General features: G+C 34.2%; 1 protein-coding gene and 1 pseudogene across 9 annotated transcripts; both read left to right on the top strand.

Moving 5' to 3' along the window:
• The first annotated feature begins 4,648 nt into the window (after positions 1 to 4,648).
• Positions 4,649 to 16,874, top strand: LOC18442617 (GATA transcription factor 24). Of its 9 annotated transcripts, none has more exons than XM_011628120.3 (8): positions 4,649 to 4,693; positions 5,559 to 5,903; positions 5,982 to 6,065; positions 6,188 to 6,321; positions 13,190 to 13,312; positions 15,886 to 15,991; positions 16,405 to 16,482; positions 16,646 to 16,874. In XM_011628120.3, the coding sequence occupies exons 2-8, from the start codon at positions 5,610 to 5,612 to the stop codon at positions 16,682 to 16,684; spliced, it is 858 nt and encodes a 285-aa protein (XP_011626422.1). In that variant the 5' UTR covers positions 4,649 to 4,693; positions 5,559 to 5,609; the 3' UTR covers positions 16,685 to 16,874. The 9 variants fall into 9 exon arrangements, with proteins under 9 accessions (XP_011626422.1, XP_011626421.1, XP_088711986.1 ...); XM_011628119.3 differs by having other exon boundaries at positions 5,544 to 5,903; XM_088855860.1 differs by having other exon boundaries at positions 5,517 to 5,903.
• An 864-nt stretch (positions 16,875 to 17,738) lies between these two features.
• LOC148779257 (BAG family molecular chaperone regulator 1 pseudogene) lies at positions 17,739 to 21,077 on the top strand (annotated as a pseudogene).
• Positions 21,078 to 21,442: the final 365 nt, after the last annotated feature.

Genomic DNA, 21,442 nt, shown 5'->3' with positions numbered 1-21,442 from the left:
ACATTTGATAGATTGGCCAATTTGACAAGCAAGCTTTAACTAAAGTAATCCTTCCACCCAAAAAAAGATATTTATACTTCCATAAATCAAGCTTAACTTATATCTTTTGAATCACTTTATCCCAAACGACCATAGGTAGGCATCCATCTGAAATTGACATCCCCAAATACAAATTAGGGAAAACTTCTACCTTACATTCCAGCACCTCTACAATATCACGAATCAAAGACTCATCACAATTAATACCAATTGCTACAGATTTTTCAAAATTAACCTTAAGCCCCAAAGACACTTCATAGTATTGCAAGAAAGTAGCAATATTTTCAATTTGGTCCCAATTAGCCTCACAAAAAAGCAATGCATCATCAACGTATTGTAAGTGCGATATACATAGACCATTATTAGGCAGAAGAAATTCTTTAAAGTGTCATTTTACTTCAACGTTTCGAACAAAGCGATTAAAGCACTCAGCATAAATGGTGTACGGGAAAGGGGACAATAGATCACCTTGACGAAGACCACACGAGGCTCCAAATAAACCAGAAGGGCATCCTTTGAAAAGAATAGAAAAATGTGCAGATGATAAGCACCCATATATCCAACTTCTCCATTTGGATTTTTCATGATCACTCCTCAGCCGTAATTAGACTGCATCATTCTTATAATTGTGAATTCATATATCCAAGGGTATATGTATTATTTGTAATTGAATATGTGTTTCAAATCATAAATCCTTGAAAAATTAGGGCAGACATATGCATCCAGCCGATGCCCAATAAGATTTCGCAATATTTCCCGTTAAAAAACCAATGGGTGTGGTTTGTATAAGGTTGAGGCCCTAAACAGTCAAATTAAGGTGCATCTTCAAATAGTGTCAAAAGACGATTCATCACTAGAAATCTTGGTGATGTCTTTAAAATTCATTTTTATTTCTAATTATAAAATTGAAAGCTTGAAAATTAGTGTAGATCTACCAGATCTATGAACACTTAAAAATTTTGAAAATAGACGGTCCAGAAAGCATTACAAGATGCACCATTTTCAAGACTTAAAATCTATTTTTCTCAAGTCCATACATCTTGAGGTCGAGATGAACAATTTGAGGATGTTTTGGCATCAACACAACATCTTCTAATGGATTTTTGATGTACTCCTTAATTTGATTATTTAGAGCCTCACCCTTATATAAACTTTTCCTAATACGAATTCCCAATATTTGCAATTTCCCAATATTATATGTTGCATATCGTTGTGAACAAGTGGATTAAACAGTCCAAACAATAGATCGCACAAAGTTCGAATAACATATTCCGTGGAACCCACTGCCACCTTCATCATACAAACCAGTCCTGAACGGTGTCAACCGCATGTTTATGGTCATGCTACTATGATTACCATATGGAATATTTTCTTCTTCAGCTAAACTATTCTTCATAGCGATACCGGGACCGTTGATCGGACGATCAAGATGCAATTTTGGACATGTGAAAGATGATCATGCGGAACTTGTTTGAAAATTCGTTATATTTTTCTTCCAAAGCCTGGTTTGATGGTGGAACTTGTGTGTCAGGGGACGCACTTCTACAATGGCGTCATGCGGCTCCTGATGCACATAACATCATCTTCGAGTTGGATTTGAAAAAAGGGTATGGTTTGTATACGGCTGAGGCACTAAACAATTGGAACCTTCAAATAATATCAAAATATGTTTATTTTAGTATTGAAAATATTTATGATGTTTTGAAAAATTATTTTTACATATAATTATAAAATTTAAAATTTCAAAAAAAAATGGTGTAGATTGAGCATATCTATAAACACTTTATAATTTTAAAAACTGACGACGCAAAAAATACATTACAAGATGCATTATTTCTAATATTAAAATCCATTTTTTCTCGACGCCATATATCTTAAGGTCGAGATGATTTATTAGAGGATTTATGGCCATTGAAACAATATCTTCTATTGAATTTTTGAAGTGTCGTCTCAATTTGATTGTTTAGGGCCTTACCTTTATAAATAAATTTTTTCCACCAACAAAAATTTGACGTTTAAAATTGGAAAAAAGTTTATATAAGGTTGCAATCTTAAAATGTAGAATTACATATGCACCACAAAAGTCCATCAATGGATGTTTTAATGTTGAAAAACCTTCTAATTGATCATCTCGACAACGAGATATATGTATATGTAAAAAAAAAATATTTTGAGCCTCATAAATAATATATTTTGCAATACATTATCTAGACCGTCTATTTTCAAGATTTTTATATGTTAATTTTATAGATCTACTTGATGTTAAACGTTTTTGAAATTTAAAATTTTATAATTAAATATAAAAATAGATTTTAAAAAAATCCTAATAAATTTTATACAAAAATTTAAAAAAATTTGGAGGTACAATTCAATTGGATTGTTTAAAGTTGCAACCTTATAAAAACTGTTCCCTTTAAAATTACCTCACCTAATTTTTTCCTTTTTTTTTTTGTTTAGGTTCATGTTTATTATGGTTGAGATTTCCATTTCTTAAAATTTTGAATTCCTTTGTCCTTTAAATAGGTGAGTAATGGGAACCGTGTACTCGAGTAAAACAATATTACTAAAATAGCCCTATTTTATTTTTAATTGACGCTCCAATCCTTAGCACTAAGGAGAAATGACTATTACGCCCATGGTTATCCGTTCTCTTTCCAAACCTTTTACAGGTTGGATGGCATGCATAATGTGCCGATCTTAAACAAATTGATGATTTTCCTTTTGGATCATCGATCTAGATGAGAATCGATCAGGACTATATCAGTTTTGTGTTGATCCTAAACAACTCAATGATTTCTCTTCTGGATCATCGATCTAGATGAGAATCGGTCGAGAGTACATCAATTTTATGATAGTATATATCTTGGTTCAGTTCCTCTTGAAATCGCCTATATAATTCTCTCTTTTTCTAAGTTTATTTAATGTTTCTTTTGGTAAACTTTATATCCCCACCCTATAAATGTTTATTTTAATTTTTATATTGTCTTATTTATTTTAATAGTTTTTTTTATCACTGATCCAAATCAATCTAGACTTGATGTAAATTGCCAATCTAACCATTCAACATGAGTATGTGGGTGAACGATATGCCCTGCTTATTCAAATTTTGAAACACTGAATCAAAGAAAAGCATATCTATGAAGTGTATTGAACGATGTAGTTTTCTTTTTCCTATATTTTATTCTTGAAGATACTGAAATATATAGTTTTGTAACTTTTGTTGTTAAAAAACTATGTGATGGCCTAAAAGTTTATTTTTGGGGAAAATATGGATTTTCTAGGCACTTAACCCCAACCTAATTTTTTCTAGCAACTCTTCCCCCTATAAACTATGCTTCTTAGCAAATACCCCCAATACAAAAAGTTCATTTTCTTTTTAATTTTTAATTTTTTTTATTTATGAAAATACCATTCCGTTATATAACAAATCATTTTCGCTGGATACGGCGGATAGGCATTTGAAAGAGGCGATCGGGTAATTATTTTGTTGGAATGCGCGGTCCGGCATTTGATTGTGGTGGTCAGGGGATTGTGCTATTGGAGAAATGGGCAGTCCGGTGTTTTGAAATAGCGGTCTAGAATTTTGAAAGGCCAGTCCGGCGTGGCGGTCGGAGGATTGTGCTATTGGAGAAATGGGCAATCCGGTGGTTTGAAATAGCGGTTTGGGATTTTGAAAGGCCAGTCCGGCGTTTTGAAGTGGTGGTACAACGCAGTCTGGCGGCCGTCCGGCATTTTGAAGTGAGTAGTCCGGCTTTTTGAAGTGGCTATCCAGCTTTTTGAAGTGGCCGTCCGGCTTTTTGAAGTGAGCAGCCCGTCATTGTACAAGTGTAGTCTGGCGTTTCCTTTTATTGAGATCTGAAAATGATTTGTTATATACAGGAAATGTATTTTAGTCAAAAAATTGAATTTTTTGTATTTAAGGTATTAGCTAAAAGAAATTGGTTTTGAGAAAAAATATTTGGTAAAGTGCCTAGAAAATCTATATTTGGAGGTTTTAAGTAATTTTCCTTATTTTTGCCCCTAATCATGAAAACTAAAGCTCCAAAATTTGAAAATCTTAAAAATAAACGTCCCAAATAATATGCTACAAAATATCTTATTTTGAAAACTTACATAGTTTGTTTCATAACGATAAAACTTAGGATGAGAAGATAGATTGAGTGGTCTTATAGCAACAAAAAAACCTTTTCTGGTGCTACGAAAATTACACGCTAAATAACCAAAATGAGGCGAATCTGGACCGTTCAAATGTTGATGAATATAGATGTAGGACCCACAATGTAATGGACGCCCAGGCGTGACTTTCGAAATGTCCCGATATGGTATCTGGGCCGTCAATTCCCATTTGTGGGTCCCACATAGTTAGGCCGGTAAACAGAACAAAGAAAGAACGTTAGGCCTGAATATAATGAACGGCCTAGATTCGCCCAATTCTCTTGGCCTCCCTTCAAGGGTACAATAGTCATTTATGGTAAAGATCTAGGGTATTATAGTCATTTTGCTTTTAGTTTTTGTTTCTTCTGATGTTTTGTCGGTGTTATAAGCGGCGTACTTCAATTCTCATAAAAAAAACATTATATAAGAAAAAAAAGGAAAAAAAGACAAAATTCGTTATTTTTCATGAACGCTTGAGAAGAAGCAGAATCACGAAAAGGTGATACACTTAAAGTTTCTGGTATGTATATTTGTTCCATTATTTATTTTTTAAATGGGGATTTTAGACTGACAGAATAATGTCTCTGGTAATGGTGATCTTCCCCGTTTCAGGGTTTTTTTAGGGCTTCTATTGACCTTATTTTGAGAGAAGCATGAATATTTAGACTTATGGGTTCTTATGGTGATTTGCGTCTTGTATGTCTTGGAGTTTCTATGCAGACGATGTTTTGATGTAGGGTTTTGAGATTTTATCCTAGAGAGTGGGTGAAGGTGTTTTTACTGGGTTTTCATGTTAGAGAGTTGAAACCTGTCTAATTTACCTTGGGTTTGTTTTTGTAAGCTGTGATATAAACTGGGTTCGAATATCCATCGTTTAATGCATTGAGTACTTAGCAAAAGGAAGAGGAAAAAGTGAGAAGATTAGAGTTGTTCATTGCTCGACAAAGAGTTTTTCTGTGACCTTCTGAGTACGCTATTTTCTGTATATTCTCTGTGAATTTGGGGGTTTCCTGCAAAGCCAGCCCTGTGTTTAGGGTTTTCTTGAAGGCCGTTTTGTCTTATACTCATGCTTTAAGATTTTTGGAAGCGAAATTGATGTGTTTCCCTGAGAACCAATTGATACACAGAACGCCGAAGTTTTGTTTCAATTCTGTATGAACGTAAGGTTTTCTGCAAAACCAGAAAACCCATTTTCATTTTTTCTTTACAGAAACCGTTTTCTTCTCATTCTTTTTCGAGCTTTGCTGTTTGATGTATGTGATAAAAATTTCTTTAATTGAGAACATTAAAACAAAGGGACAGTTGCCCCGTTATCAACAAAGGGACAGTTGCCCCGTTATCTAAACCAGGTGTTGCATGATCAGAGATAGCCTTTAAATGGGAATTCAAGTGTGCCCAATGCCCACATTCGCATCATGAATCTAACTAACCAGATGAACGAGATGCAACCTGAGCCCCAAGACCATCATCAAATGGACCCACATTACATGGATGATCATGACCATGGCCTTGAGCATGCCGATGATGTCATCGAGGATGACGATGATGGTGGTGGTGGTGATGACACCATGGATGGTGATATCCCTTCAGACTCTGGCAATGTTCCTGATCCCAATGCCATAATTCCTATGAGGGGTCAAGGATCAAGTCAGCTTACTCTCTCCTTTCAGGGTGAGGTCTATGTGTTCGATTCGGTCTCACCTGAAAAGGTACGAGAATTATATTCCCTTGTTTCTGTGTATATGAAGCAATCTTATATTGATATATTTGCTTTGGGATATATACAGGTACAAGCAGTGCTTTTACTATTGGGAGGACGCGAAATACCTTCTGCTCTTTCCGCCATGCCACTATCCAGTCATCAGCTCAAGGTATTGATGTATATTTGGCAACTTCTCATAGCATGTTCTGATTTAGAATTTTCTCTTTTTTTTGATTGGGTGTTCTATTTTGGAGTTCCATCTTTTATTTTTCTAATATGAACAATTTTCAGGGCATTAATGATCTTCCTCATCGCTTAAAGCTGCCCCACAGAATCGCTTCTTTGATCAGATTCAGAGAGAAGCGAAAAGAGCGATGCTTTGAGAAGAAGATTCGGTACACTGTCCGTAAAGAGGTTGCCCTCAGGTGCGAGTCCCATGTCATAGTTTGATAATATTTCATGCGCTTCAAAACTGGAATAAGTTATGAATGTAATGGAAATGTACTGAATTTAAGGAAAAAAGGCTGTATCACTCGCTTATGTTAAACTTAGATGGGTATTTTGTTTTTGTTTTTTGAATATGTTAACTGTTGTATTGAAAGAGGTTGAGGAAGTACAAGTGTCTATGGAGGCGACCCACAAGTCGGGTCCCTCGGCAAAAAAACTTAGATGGGTATTTTAAGGACTATTATATTTTTTGATTATGCCATTATTTGTAAAGTCCTGTAAAGGAAGTGCATGGATTCATTATTACATGTCGTATTCTTTAACTATATAGCTCAGGTTAATACTTATTAAATAACATGAGACATAAATTCTAGTTTTGATACATTCTCCCACGTACCTACGAACCTACTGTCACCGAAAACCTTAGAGATGGTTCCCGCAATAAGGGACTTGAACAATCCACGGAAGTGCTATCGCTTATGCCAAGGTTTACGATTCGCATTCCTTATCTAGTTCTACTACTAGACTACTGAGATGAGTCAGCAGATGTGAGTCTTGTTTCCCTGAGATATAAATTATCGTTTTGTTAGACACAGAATATATATAGTAAAACAAACCTTATTAACTTATTGTTTGAAATGGAGGGTTTATGAAAACTTTGTGACATGGGAGGTCCCCTCTGGCGCCAAATATAGAACTAATTAAAACCAAATCCTAGCCAGTTGGCTTTTTGTTAATTGGTTAACCTTGCAATATTATTAGCACATCGGCCATTGTATTGGGTAAGCATGTTTACTCAACTTCCCTAAGTGATGTCTGTTCCAATGGTAATCTACCTCATCGAAGTCATTCCCTGTAATGGCTTTCCATATGTTTTAGTCATTCAAAGCCATAAGAGGAAGTAACCACTTGGTGTTCGATTTCCTGTTGTAATACTGAGACCTCCCTTGCTGTCTCATCCATTGGCCAGATTGATTAGCAAAACATGCAAGTCTTCCTAGCTGTGTCCTTCTGAGACCTCCCTTGCTGTCTCATCCATTGGCCAGATTGATTAGCAAAACATGCAAGTCTTCCTAGCTGTGTCCTTAGTGGGACAACTGACCATGGTGCTTCCTTCCTAGTGAAACCCAACACATGCTTAGTAAAATGTTCATGTCATCATGGTTGAATTCCATCTCTCTAACTTGGCAAAGTGGGGATCCATGGTTATCTTCTTAAGCTGATTATAGGGCTGCAGCATCAACCACAGTGTGATATAGTATGTCTTTAGACTTTACTTCTTGATTGAGGGGTTTTACTTTATTTATTTATTTTTATTTGACAAATGCGGCGTCATTAATGTCTTTGGCAAGATTGTATTGTGATAGGGTAACCACATGGGAATGCCAATTTGGGAGTGAGGAATGTTCTCCAAGTGCAAGGTTCTTGCAATTTAGATCTTATTCCACATTCCCTAAAGAAAGAACGGAAAACCTTACCTTTGAAAGTTCTGCTTGTCACCTATAAAATCTTGATTCCAAAAGCAATCTCCCATTCCTCTAGAAAAACCACAATGAAAGATTAAATGATTATATGTCAATTGCCTCCTTACCAACATTATAGCAAAACAGTAATATATTGTGCAGGTGTCCCTTGTTGACATCCCAAGATCATGGTTCAAAAACTTGGCTGGTCAACCTCGAACTCACCCAGGTTGACCTGACCTTCCATGTCATTAATTGGACTCTCTTGTGTACCCAGTTTCATTTTACTCAAGCCTGATTTTTTAGCTTCACTTGTTGACTCTTGCAACTTGTCTGAGTGTATGTAATTAGATGAGCTTTGTTATTTCACTGTTCGAAAATTCGACTGCCCGATCGCCTATGCGAAAAATTCAAAAAACGCCTAGGCGTTGTCTAGGCAGGGTCATTATGCGCCATGTCTTTGGGCGACCCCCTAAGCAGTCAAGGCGCTGCCCAGGCACTAATGTCTGGGCACCCACCTGTGACACTTTGCGTATGGGCGGAAAAAAAACCTCGGCGAGGGTCAAAAAATTTTATTTTTTAAGGGGGAAAAGGGTTTTGGGGGGTATACTAAACCCCCAAACAAAAACCGTGGCCTTTAGGGTGAGAAAACCCCCCAAACACCACTTTTTTGTGATTTAACGAAAGATCAATAAATATTTTTATTTTTTCGATTTCTTCCCAAAACAAAAGCAATAGTTTGTGGGTGGATTTGGAGCTTCGAGTAGTTGATTTTGAAAACTTTTGATGACCCAATCGATGAGGTTTGCACCGACATTGATTTGATTTTGATATTTTTAAAGTATTATCATATTTGAAAAAGGCTTTTGATTTTATTTTGCTACAATATATTATGTTGTGAATCATGTGTACTTTGTTTTACTTTTTTTTCTCTTACGATATATTAAATTGTTTGTAGGTAAAAGATTGACTTTTTTTTTGATTAATTGATTTTTTTTTTGATTAATTGATTTTTTTCTCATTTGGACAATGAAATTGTGCATATAATGTATTCTTTTATGAATAGTTGATTACTTTTTTTTGACAATATATCATGTTTTGTTATTCTATTATTATTATTTTATTTGATAAATAATTGATTACGTATTTATGTTATATCTTAATAAATTAAGTTTTAATTCTTAAGGTGAAACTAAGATCTTATATATTCATTTAAGTCTTATTGTAAAGTAATATTAAGTCATACTGTTTTTAAACTATGGGGGCAATTTTTTTGAGGATTATGAGGGAAACCTGTTCCTAAGCGGGCTCCTAGGTGGGCGGCCAGGCACCCAAAACGCCTAGGCGCCCGAATCTGCTTGTTTGAACATTGGTTATTTGATGAGTTTCTTCTTTGCTTAAATAAAATATTTCTTCTCCAATTTATGGCAAGGGTCTAAATGTTATGCTCGTATTTATCTTATTCCATTTTAGATTCTCTTGATTAGGAATGTAGGACATCTCATCTTCCACATATCCTTTATCATTAATTTTTAAAATATATTCTTATGATACTTTCTATTTAAGCCTTCTTTTTGTTTTTTAAATTGTATCATAACAATATCACTATAATTTCTGTTCTTTATGGCATTGTATAATGATATGATTATCAAGGAAGCCAATTTCTAACTTTACTTCTTTCATTTCTAAGCATGCAAGGCCTCTCTCTCTCTTTCTCTCTCTCTCTCTCTCTCTCTTACTCTCTCTTTCTCTCTCTCACTCACTCACTTACTCACACATACACAGACTCACACACAAAAAAAAAAACAGTTTTTTTTGATTTATAGATGGTATAGGTTGCCGAGTCAGATGGAGTAACATGTAGACCGAGCTGAGTTCGAGTCTGGAGTTTTCTAACCATACCCTAAACTTGTTCATGCCCTATAAGCTTGGGCTTTCTTCAGTTTGTATTCTGTTTGATTCATGTTATTAATATTTGGTATTTCAAGCGATTATATTTGTTCATTGTGCTTGGGAGGCATATTTGTTGGATTTTAAGCTCATGATTTTATCAGAAAATCTGTTTCAATAATTTACTTTAACGATTTGGAAAACTTTCCAGTACTTCATCAGTATTTTATTCTTTATTCAAAGCCAAACAGTTTATCTGAATCTTTTCCAATTTTCTCGATATAGAGAGTCAAAAAGTGGATCTCTATACTTTCTTGGTGGGTAGAAAAAAAAGAAGTATCTAAATGAATATTTGTGAATCTTTTCTCCACAAAAAATAGAAGATATTATCGGAATCTTTTGCCTGTAGGGTGGATAATACTCACTCTAAATCTTTTTTAAACAAATATCTAAAAGTTAAAAATATATTTTATCTTACTAGTAACAGATAACGTTTATTTTTTTTGGTATGAGCATACATTAGAAAAAATTTCTACTTTTCTCTGACTTGTTAACCTTTATTTTTAAAGCATTATGTATGTTGTATAATATATAGTAACTGTACGAGGGACACCTAGAACATTGGCATATGTGTTATCATGTACGTAACTGCTTGTTACCATTCAATAACAGTGGATAAGCATATCTGAATAGCATCTTTTCTAAAGTATTTTGACTCAAGATTTTATTGTTTCCATGTCTCAATAACAATTTATTGTTCCATGGTGCACACGTACAAAATAAGGAAAAAACAGGAGTTTCCATGATTTTACCACCTAGTCAATTTCAATAGTCCCTCTTCCATTGCCATATGTATTTACATGAATCTTTTATCTAGAAAAAGCCATATCGTTCTCAGCACTTTATTTGCCTTTCAATCCTATGGTGTTCTGTTAGGTAGGAAAAATATAATACCTCCCGGATGGCATATTAGAATGGAAAATCTGTTAGCTAATAACTATTTTTGCTAAGCTGTCTCTTGCAATAACCAACATGTTGAAGTACTTTTTATACTTATAGTTAGTGATAGCCATTGATTGGCATTTATATTGGGGAAAGCTTTCTATGTGACCCCACGCACATATAAATTATATGTGACCCACTTCTCAGCCGTTCGATCTAAATGGATGGCTAGGATTGTTTGTGTCACATTGTCATGCCAAAACACTGTTTTATTTTTTATTTTTTTCCCTACAAAACCTTTTTTAGTCCAATTTGGGGCATCCCACCTTCTCATTGGGGCGTACCGAGCAAAACAAAAAAAAAAATCTCGTGAAAATAGATAAACCAAAATGCCCCCAGAATTTGGGATTATTCTGATAATTTTCCACTAAATATTTTATATTATTTTTATCATATGTGCCCATGTCAGATGTATGCATGCCCCAAATTTCATTGCAAAATGATTTGTATAATGAAAATTAAAAATAAAACACTTCGAGCTGTCAAATCAAGATCTGATGCTCAAGAGCCAACTTGTGACATTGTGATCGAGCCCACCTAGCCATCTCTACTTAAATCTAACAGCTGAGACCAGGAGTCACATATGCGTTATATGTGGGTGGGGTCACATGTAAAGCTTCCCCTTTATATTGATGTTGGAGAGTGAGTTTTTGTAAGGTAATAGGCCCTTTTGGGAGTGGGTTGGTCATTTCAATAGGGAAAAGAATGGCCTTGGTAGTCCCAATTGAAGTGGCTTTTTGAGGAGAATTGTTGTTCTTGAAAGATCTATCTTGTGTTTGGTACTACATGGTTTGGCACTGTAAACCCAAATTATTCTCCTGAAACTCATCCTCTTTACGTGAAATGATTTGCTTGCCCCTAAATGACCTGCATTGATAGGGAATTCCAATTCCTTGTGCTGTCTAGTACATCCTAATAGATTGCCTTATGGGTGCCAGATTTTGGGTGCCCATACCATGTCATAAATAAATCCTCCTCTATCAGTTGCTGGTTCGGGGTTTCTTGTCCCTCTCTTCTTGGACCTTTTTTTGTATTTTTCATGTAGTCAATTTTTGTATCATATCTAATTGATTCCTTGGTTACCTCTTGGGACCCAATTTTATGTTCATAGATTTCTTGATTTCTCCTTCGTAGATGCCTGTGGTATTGGTGGTGGCCCGACAAGAAGACATCCACGGGATTGACTTGTCGACTCCTTGAACAGTACTAATACTCCTTGGATAGTACATTAACACCTCAATAGTGCATACTCCCCTTGCAACGATGTATACCTTTCTTGCCTCCCTTCCATGGTTGCTCCTGCCTAGGTTTTGTGGACGAAATCACTTCCTTTGGGATGATTGAATAGGAAATTATTTTTCCAATCCCTCAACATCCATTAATTAAATTGATTCAGGCTAGTGAGGAAGTCTATATATTCAATTGGGAATAGTTAGAAATGGAGTCATGATGGATGGAACGGCAAACCAAACCACCTGAGTTGGGAACACTCAAAATTGATCTGTAGCAGGATTTCATTGATAACTGTTTACTATTTTGACTTCTAACCTAAATGCTTTGAGACCCTTCTTAGATATATCAGTGAAATTTGGTAATACGAGATAGAATACACCTTTTGAACTTCTGCATATTTTCAGACATTGAAAAGATATTGCTAAGTCATTTCCCTAGAGGCCTGGATTTTTAAAGTAATTGGAGAAATACTTGGAGGAAACTCTTTTCCTATGCCACCTATTTGTTCAGAAATGATGGTCCCTTAACTAGCTTGGAACTTAGTTAGTGAAAAACTTCTGGAAAGCACCAACAGGAACCCTTGCAAGCATTGTAATGCTTTTGTTCTACTTATTTTAACCATCCTCAATTTGTGATCATAATCTATGCAAATGTGTTCTTTAATTATCTGAAGCAATTTTACATTTTACATTTCTAGTTCTTTATCCAAAAAGAAAATATTGCATTTCTATTATGCCTGATAGATGCATTGTAACACTGAGAAGAAGTTTCCACAGTTGCCCTTTTGATTGTTTTTATCGAGGTGTCTTATTTTTCTTCTAATTGGAAAAGAAAAAATCAACCTTTTGCCTTTAGCTAGGGTTGCTTTTGTCCCCCCCCCCCAAAAAAAAAAAAAAAGTTTCTAGCTGTCTGTCACTTTTACCCATGCCTGTAAGAGTTGGGATTTTCTTCCATTTTTACATTAATCCCATTATATTCTTCACTAAAGCTGCTATATAAGATTTGGTTAACTTTAGTTTACACTGAGAGCAAAATTATGGTCCAGTTAAATAATAGCAGAATCCTAGTTACATTTAAATAGTGGAAAAATTTTAAGTATCATGTTCTGCAATGGCTTAAAGTCAATTTCCATAAAATGAGAAACAAACAAGTTATATAATTATTGATAACATCATATTTATGGTGACTGGGGTGCTTGTTAGCTTTCTATTATTTGTAATAGAATTGATTTATTTCTGTTTGTGTTACAACCTATCAGGATGCAGCGAAAGAGAGGTCAGTTTGCAGGGAAGGGGAATCCTGACGATCCAGATGCAGCCAATGCTGGTTGGGACAGTCAGACTTGGCCTCAGGATGGCAATGAACCAAAACATTTTTCAAAGTAAGTGCCCAAATCCGATTTCCAATTTTTTTTTTTCATCTCTCAAAGTAAGTGCCCAAATCCTATTTTCAATTTTTCTTTTTGAGTCTCTCTCTCTCTCTCTCTCTCTCTCTCTCTCTCACGCATGCATGTGGTTTGCAGACTGTGTGCATGCATGTTTTTTCACATGATTCATCCACTTTTTCATTAACTTGTATATGGGAAAGGCTCGATATTTATGTCCCTTGATCCATCTAGACTGCTTGGATAAATCCTTCAAGGGCTTGCTGTATGGGAAGGCTTGATATTTGCTATTAGTTATTTCTAGTTTCATCATGATTGTCTTGGGCATCATACATTTTATGTTTTGGATAATTGAATTCATGGAGATTAAATTCAATTGACACCTTCTTTTATATCACATTATGGCCATCAAGAAGAGTTTGTTCCATGTGTTTTACAATATGTAAAGCGACTTGAGTTGAATCTTGCTCCTTGCACATTTTAAGTTGCATTATATGGATATTATAATATCTTTTCGAGTTTTTATTACAATCTAAATTGAAAAAAGTTCTATAGATTTTGAAACTGGTATATAAATCCATCCTCAGGTGATAAATAGAAGAATACGAAATTTGTTTGGTGAAGGTATTTTTGCAATGTGAGTCAAATGGATCTGTTCGACATATTTTACTGTTTTCCCCTTCTATATTTGGGATTTCAAAGTTCGAGCAAAATTTTTATAAAGGAAACATCTATTGCAGTTTTGAAATATTGGTCAAGTGAGAACAAAAAGTAAAGATATATAAAATTTTAGATGAATTCTACAAAAATGCTTTTGGTATTTCCAATATTAAAACATGGGTAAAATGGTTACTAAAATGGGGTTACAAGTGAAAAAATCTCCCATCTTAAGTTCCTGCATGAGATGAACACCTGCATAACCTATGCAGTTCTGGCCTGATATTTCCCCTTTTTTGTTACTTTGAATTTATGTTTTAAATGGTAAGCACGATTGTAAGATTTCTGAATGTGGATTAATTACTTTTGGCATGTTAGTTTTCCTAGTTTCATATCTCATTTTGGCCTGAATACTTCAATGTAGTGATTGATTATTTCATTTGATGTGGAACATAAGTCTTTCCCTATTATGTATGGGAAAATGATATCATGCAACCGTTGTATAGTAATATGATGCAATGACCTTAAAAAACCATGTTATGGCCATCTGTTTGATCCAAATTTTGAAATATACACTCTTTTCATTCTAATGAACAATCACAAAAAAAGAAAAAAATTGAAAACACAACTTAAAAAGTATTTTTTAAGCCCAATTAACATAGGCTGTTCATTTTGGTGAGATGATTAGATCTGGGCCTTAGAAGGATTTTTTCATTTCCAATTTTTTTTGGATGGCTTTATTATCATTAGATGAACAATGTTAAAAAAGGAAAAAATGATTTTGAGTTTACAAATGATTTTTGAGTTAAGATCTTGAAATTTACAAAAGGAATGGTCTAGATTCGTTTTTGGAGGGGACTCATTTTAACCATATCTAGGGTTCAAATTGAACTTTTTTTTTTTTGGGATTGATTATTGAGATGAAGAGAGAGTGTGCGAAATTTGGAGTCATACAAATACCACAAACATGGTTTTCTAGAAGTGTATTTCCATTATACTATAATACAACCGTGGCATTGGATCATTGCTCATTATGTATCGGAACATAATCGGTTACTTTAGAGCTGTAGGTGTGTTTTACCTTTTTACATATTAAATATATGATTGATAGTTTCAGTTAATCGTTTGTTGATTTTTATCTTTAAGTATTAAGAGTGCTTGGAATCTCTTTATAATTTGGCTTCGAATAAAAGTCTTGACAATTCAGTTCTTCTTCATTTCATAACAGTACTAAACACCGCCTTGTGTGTTCCAATGAGTAATTTATGAAATGGCAGAAATAACATCGTCATTCTAAAATCTATTGTGTTTATTGCCCTACGATAAAACTGCTTTGTTTTGCTGTTCTTTTCTTTTTTAACACCAAAGATGTAATTTGTACAAATTGTTAATTAATATGTTCAATATTTACATAGATCAACCCATAAAAAAAAATGCATTTTCATAACAAAAGGTTTTCAATATTTACTAAGGGTGCAGTTTGCATACGGATGCATCCGTAGGTGTAGAAGTAAGGTGCACCTTCAAATTTTATCATGGTATATAATTTTGATCTAAAATGTTCTTAGGATTATCTCAAAATCTATTTTTATATCTAATTATAAAATTTTAAATTTAAAAAATGGTTAAAATCAAGTAGAGATCTATAAACATATGAAAATCTTGAGAATGGACGGTGTAAATATATTGTAAAATGCACTATTTCCGAGACTTATATCTTTTTATTTTTCATAGTCATACATCTCGATGTCGAGATGATCAATCAAAGGGTTTTTCAACATTAAAACTACCTTTTCCGATGGATTTTTGAGGGGCATCCGTAGTTCTACATTATAAGGTAGCATCCTTATATAAACGTTTTCCATTACTAATGTTTGTTTCACCAACTCATTGGTTCTTGCTTCTGTTTGCAGATGTCAACATTGTGGCATTAGCCACAGGGCCACTCCTCTGATGCGCCGTGGGCCTCTTGGTCCCAAGTCTCTTTGCAATGCATGTGGGCTCATGTGGGCCACCAAGGTTGACTTTTTTTTTTTTTTTGTTTCCCCCCTGCTTTTTTGTTGTTTTATGATTTGGTAAGCTTTATTTTTTTTAGGTTGAATTATTTCTGGGTAGTTCAGTTATATAAATCAAACTGGGGACACGGTGTTGCAATTATCAACAACTTACCTATCAAGCCCAGGCCCAATTCCTAAGCTGGGCCCTTTGTATATTTTCGACTGTGATGTGCTTTTTAATTTATGGATTGAATTTCATTGGTTATGATGGATCGATCCATTTGAGGTTCCTTAGCTACTTTTAGAACTTTTTATTATTTTTCTCTGCTTAGTTCAGAGAGAGAGAGAGAGAGAGAGATGCTAGTTGTTTTGGAACTGAGGGAGATGCTGCAAGTTGTGATGCAAATTGAATTGCTCTTTTGGTACCATGTGCAGGGGACGTTGAAGGATCTTTCTGGCTCCAAGAGTTCAAATCCTGTTGTGACTCAGAATCCTGTCGATTCAAGTGAGAAGGTATCGTCGAAACATGATTGAAATGCAAAGGGGAAGATGGAAAATATTAATATCTTTATCAAAATCTTCTAAGCTATAGAATGCCTTACCTCTCTTTGTGTGTGTGAGAGAGAGAGAGAGAGAGAGAGAGAGAGAGATTTAAATGTGTTCTGTACTTTTTCAGGTTGAAGGTAATGTGGAAGAAATGAGGAGCAATAGCTGAGTTCGAATACACTCTATAAGTGATGACTTAAAATGTGATGAATTTGGTTGTTAGGGTGCACAATGTGGTCGATGTTATCTGCACATATATAGATATTTATGGGTTGAGATTTGTGTTGAGACTTTGAAATCTTTTAAACATATGAATACATGCCCTCGTGAACAAGTGCTCAGAGAGAGCACGCTTTTCAGTTTTGGTGCACCCTTCCTAGTAAAAATCCATGCCATGTTTGATTTTTCTCTGATGTGCTTTATCTGGGTGATGTTCCTGTGTGGGGGGTTGGAATGGGTCCGGCCAGGTCTAGGTAGACTGGAAACCAACTTATAAGTTGGACTTGGATGCCACCCGGGGTTGGGGCCGGTCTATAAATAAAAAACAAATAAAAAATCTAAAAACATTTTATAATATATACTTAATATTATGTATATATATTTATATTAATATACTGGGTCGGGTTAGGTCAGTTTGACCTTCGAATGGACACAACCTGACCCAACAACCAGATTTAAGCCGGAGTTGGACCCCAACCCAATCTGAGTGATGTACCAATCCTCGACATTTTTAAATTGCATTGACATTTATCACATGAGCAATTTAGAAAGGAAAACGTTTATATAGAGCCGAGGCTCCATTACCTCAAAAATTTCATTAGAAGAGATTGTTTTGATGCTCAAATATCTTCAAATTGATCATCTCGACATTAAGATGTCAAGGCATCAGAAAAAAATAGATTTTAAAAAATATTTTCATCTCTTATTTTTAGGTTTTATTTTATAATAGACTCAAGGTTTTAAAAGATATTTTGGGGCATAAAAATTGTAGACTTTATTGCTTTTAACCTTTTGAGTTAATTTAAATTAAACTTGGTTGTTTTAGACCAAATAAATCTACAAAGATGTGCTTTTTGTAAAAGCCATCGTCTCAAACTTCTTTCTCTCTCTCCTTGCATCCGTTATCTCTCTCTTTCCTATATGTCTCCCTTCACTCTCTCTCCTCTCGCTTTTTTTTCATATTTCCCATCTTTTTCCCCACTCTGTCTCCTCCCAAATACACAATGTATATCGAGTGAAAGAGAACAACAGATAGAGAGAGAAGAGAGCGTTGAGAGTTTCAGTATAAAATTATAGAAATATTCATGTCTGCCATGAAGAATTTGATCCCCTTTCATTCAATCTTTTGAGCCTTTCAGAGGTTGGGGATCAAGAGTTCAATCAAGGATATTTTTGAGCTTTAGATACCCTCATTTCAAATTCAAGATGATGAGAATCAAGGTAAAGACCCCAAGACCCATGATGATGAACGGGAGCTTGAATGGTGGTGGCTTTGAAATAGTGGTTGTGAGCTTAGGCCTGGAGGAATGCTTGTTCAGAAGAGAAGCCTAGCTTCTGATTAGGCTTCTTCTGCTCTAGTTCCCACCATTAGGGTTAGAGTAAACTATGGAGTGTTGATGCATGAGATCCACATTAGTTCTCAAGCCAGTTTGGGGAGTTGAAGAAATTGCTTGCATCCAAGACAAGACTCCACACTCAAGACCAAAAACTTCTCTTTACAGATAAAAAGAGAGACTCTAATGTTTATTTGGACATGGAGGGAGTGAAGGACAAATCAAAGATTGTCCTGATCAAAGATCCCACCTGTTAGGAGAGAAGGCATATTGAGACGAGGAAGAATGCTGTCACACCCCAAGAATTTACAGTACTGTTATTCCTGAGATGTGACAGACACAACATATATACATCTATTGATAGGACAAATTTACAGTGGCGAGGTCTTACAAAGTAACAAAAGAAAGTTTAAATAAAACTACAATATCTTCCCAAGGTTGATCTTGACGAAGACACAAATGAAACCGCAGTTATCCTGAAAAATGTTTACCATAGTTTGATGAGTTTGGCTACTCAGTAAGTGATCATCATAATCCTAAAAATAATCATGGTTGAAAGATATCAATATTTAAAAAAATGAGATCTATTAACAGAAATGCATCAATAGTTTCACTTTCAATAAATGCATAATTAAGTAAATCCGTGTAATTAAAATGCTTATAACACTTTTAACGGCAGTACATAATTCAAAGGATTTCACAAAATACCCTACTGGCGTCCCAAGTAGGTCACCTATATACCCCATCAGCGTCCTGATGGGTCCACTTAATCTCTATCGGCGTCCCAGATAGGTCCACTTAATCCCTGCAGGTCCACTTATACCTCACCGGCGTACCGGATGAGTCCACTTAATCCCTACCGGCGTCCCAGATAGGTCCACTTATACCTCACCGGCGAACCGGATGAGTCCACTTGTATACTTAAATTATTTCTAAATCTCTTTAAACATTCGAAAGCAGCAATATCATGTACTCAACATATCACTGAAACCATTAATATGAATTTCACTTAAACCATTAATAACAGTCACTCTTTATAATATTTCAAAAATAACCAATCAAATATTTTGGGCTCAAATTTAGAAAGGTAGCAGTTTGTAAAGGCATTCTAGCATAATTGCCAATTTAATATGTATAGAAAAACTCTTATAAAAATTCAAGAATACGGAATTATCACAATTTATGGGATGTTAATTTGCAAATAAACATTTCACAACAATACTATAATCAATTGCAAAAATGTCAATTTTTAAATAATACGGCAGTTATTTGCACACGAATTTTACAATGTCTAAATATTCAAAACAGTAGAAAGAAATATCACAATTTTACTAAAAGCAGAAATATCACATTTATTTCTAACAATAAACAAGAAAAATAAATAAATTTATTTTTCTAATTTACAGCATTCAAAATTTCTAACATAGATAAAATATCACAATTTTTATTAAAAAGATTATTTTTCAAGATAATGAGGTCACGTGCGCATAAAATTTATCGCGCCTAAAATTCATGATAATAAGCAGAAATAATTATTTCATTTTATTTTTAAAAAGAATGGATTATTTTTCGAGACAATGAGGTCACTTACACATAAAACTGATAAAATAAAGATCCTAGACGGAAATATCACTATTTATTAAAAATAGACTATTTTTCAGAAAGACGATGTCACTTACACATAAAACTTATAAAATAAAGATCCTGGAAGGAAATATCACTATTTAACAAAACTTATAAAATAAAGATCCTAGACGGAAATATCACTATTTATTAAAAATATACTATTTTTCAGGAAGACGATATCACTTACACATAAAACTTATAAAATAAAGATCCTGGAAGGAAATATCACTATTTATTAAAAATAGACTATTTTTCAGAAAGACGATGTCACTTACACACAAAACTTATAAAATAAATATCCTGAACGAAAATATCACTATTTATTAAAAACAGACTATTTTTCAGGAAGACGATGTCACTTACACACAAAACTTATAAAATAAATATCCTGAAAGAAAATATCACTATTTATTAAAAACAGACTATTTTTCAGGAAGAGGATGTCACTTACACATAAAACTGATAAATTAAAGATCTTAGACGGAAATATCATTATTTATTAAAAATAGACTATTTTTCAGAAAGACGATGTCACTTACTCATAAAACTGATAAAATAAAGATCCTAGACGAAAATATCACTATTTATTAAAAATAGACTATTTTTCAGAAAGACGATGTCACTTACCCACAATTATTTGAGAGGGAGCTTCCGATAAAAAATTCGGTTCAAGAGAGAAGTTCACTGTGTTTCGACCAGAGAGAGATCTCAAAATTTTGTTTTAAGGTGGGAGTGCTCACATCCCCTATTTAAATTCTTATAACGTATTATTATATTATTTTCTTACGCTCTACCTCATACCTGAGGTGTCGCGTTAAAAGCAGACTTTTATCGTACGAAAACCACGTCCGCTAAAGGACGCTGCCAGCTGCAAGCAGCAGGAGGCAAAAGCGGGCAAAGGAAAAAGTAAAGGCAAAGCAAAAGTTAATCCAAAGCAAAAGTTTTTGAAAATAGTGATGGTCCCCAAGGACCATCATACTCAAACAAAACATCACCTATTTATAAGCATATTTTCTCCTTTTTTTATTTTTTATTTTTTTATTTTTTGAAATTTTAGAATTGTTACATTCTTCCCTCCTTAAAGAAATTTAGTCCTCTAAATTTGTGTACCTGATTATTGAAAATATTTTTAAATTTCCTAAAAATCTTAAACCTATTGTTCTGATACCATAATTGTCACAAATGCAAAGATCAAGAGAGCTTCAAAATCCATTGTAGAGATTAGTTTAGAGGTGGAGAAGCCTGCGGCCCAGGTTGCTGCTCTTGAGATTGTTATTTCTAGACGTGGAAAAGTAGTTAAGAATGAGGTTTTGAGTTTGATTGAACTATTGATGAATCAGCTTACTTGATGGCGTTGTGGCTGACTAGCTATAATGAATAGTAATATAGGTGGAATGGGCTGTGATCTTCATCATGCGGTTCAAAATACATATCATTATTTTAATTTTAATTATTTTTTAATAAATCGGATCATAATGAAATTTAGACATGTATACTAAAAAATAGGGTGCACAAATAAAAAATATATAAAAAATATTTTCCAAAATATAAAATGATCAAAATACCCCTGAAAAATGATGGGGGTATTTTTGTCATTTTAAATTATTAAAAATAATTTTTTTTTATATTTTTATATGGTGCCCAATGGTGTTAGATACATACACCCAAAATTTCATATTAATCAGATTTATATATAAAAAAATTAAAATTAAAATAATGATGTACATTCGGAATCGCATGAGGAAGAT

The sequence above is a fragment of the Amborella trichopoda genome, chromosome 13 (genome assembly GCF_054954075.1).
Source record: "Amborella trichopoda isolate Santa Cruz 75 chromosome 13, AtrichopodaSantaCruz75HAP2 v2.0, whole genome shotgun sequence".
In the NCBI taxonomy this organism is placed as follows: domain Eukaryota; kingdom Viridiplantae; phylum Streptophyta; class Magnoliopsida; order Amborellales; family Amborellaceae; genus Amborella; species Amborella trichopoda.
This window is presented reverse-complemented; position numbering and strand designations above follow the sequence as displayed.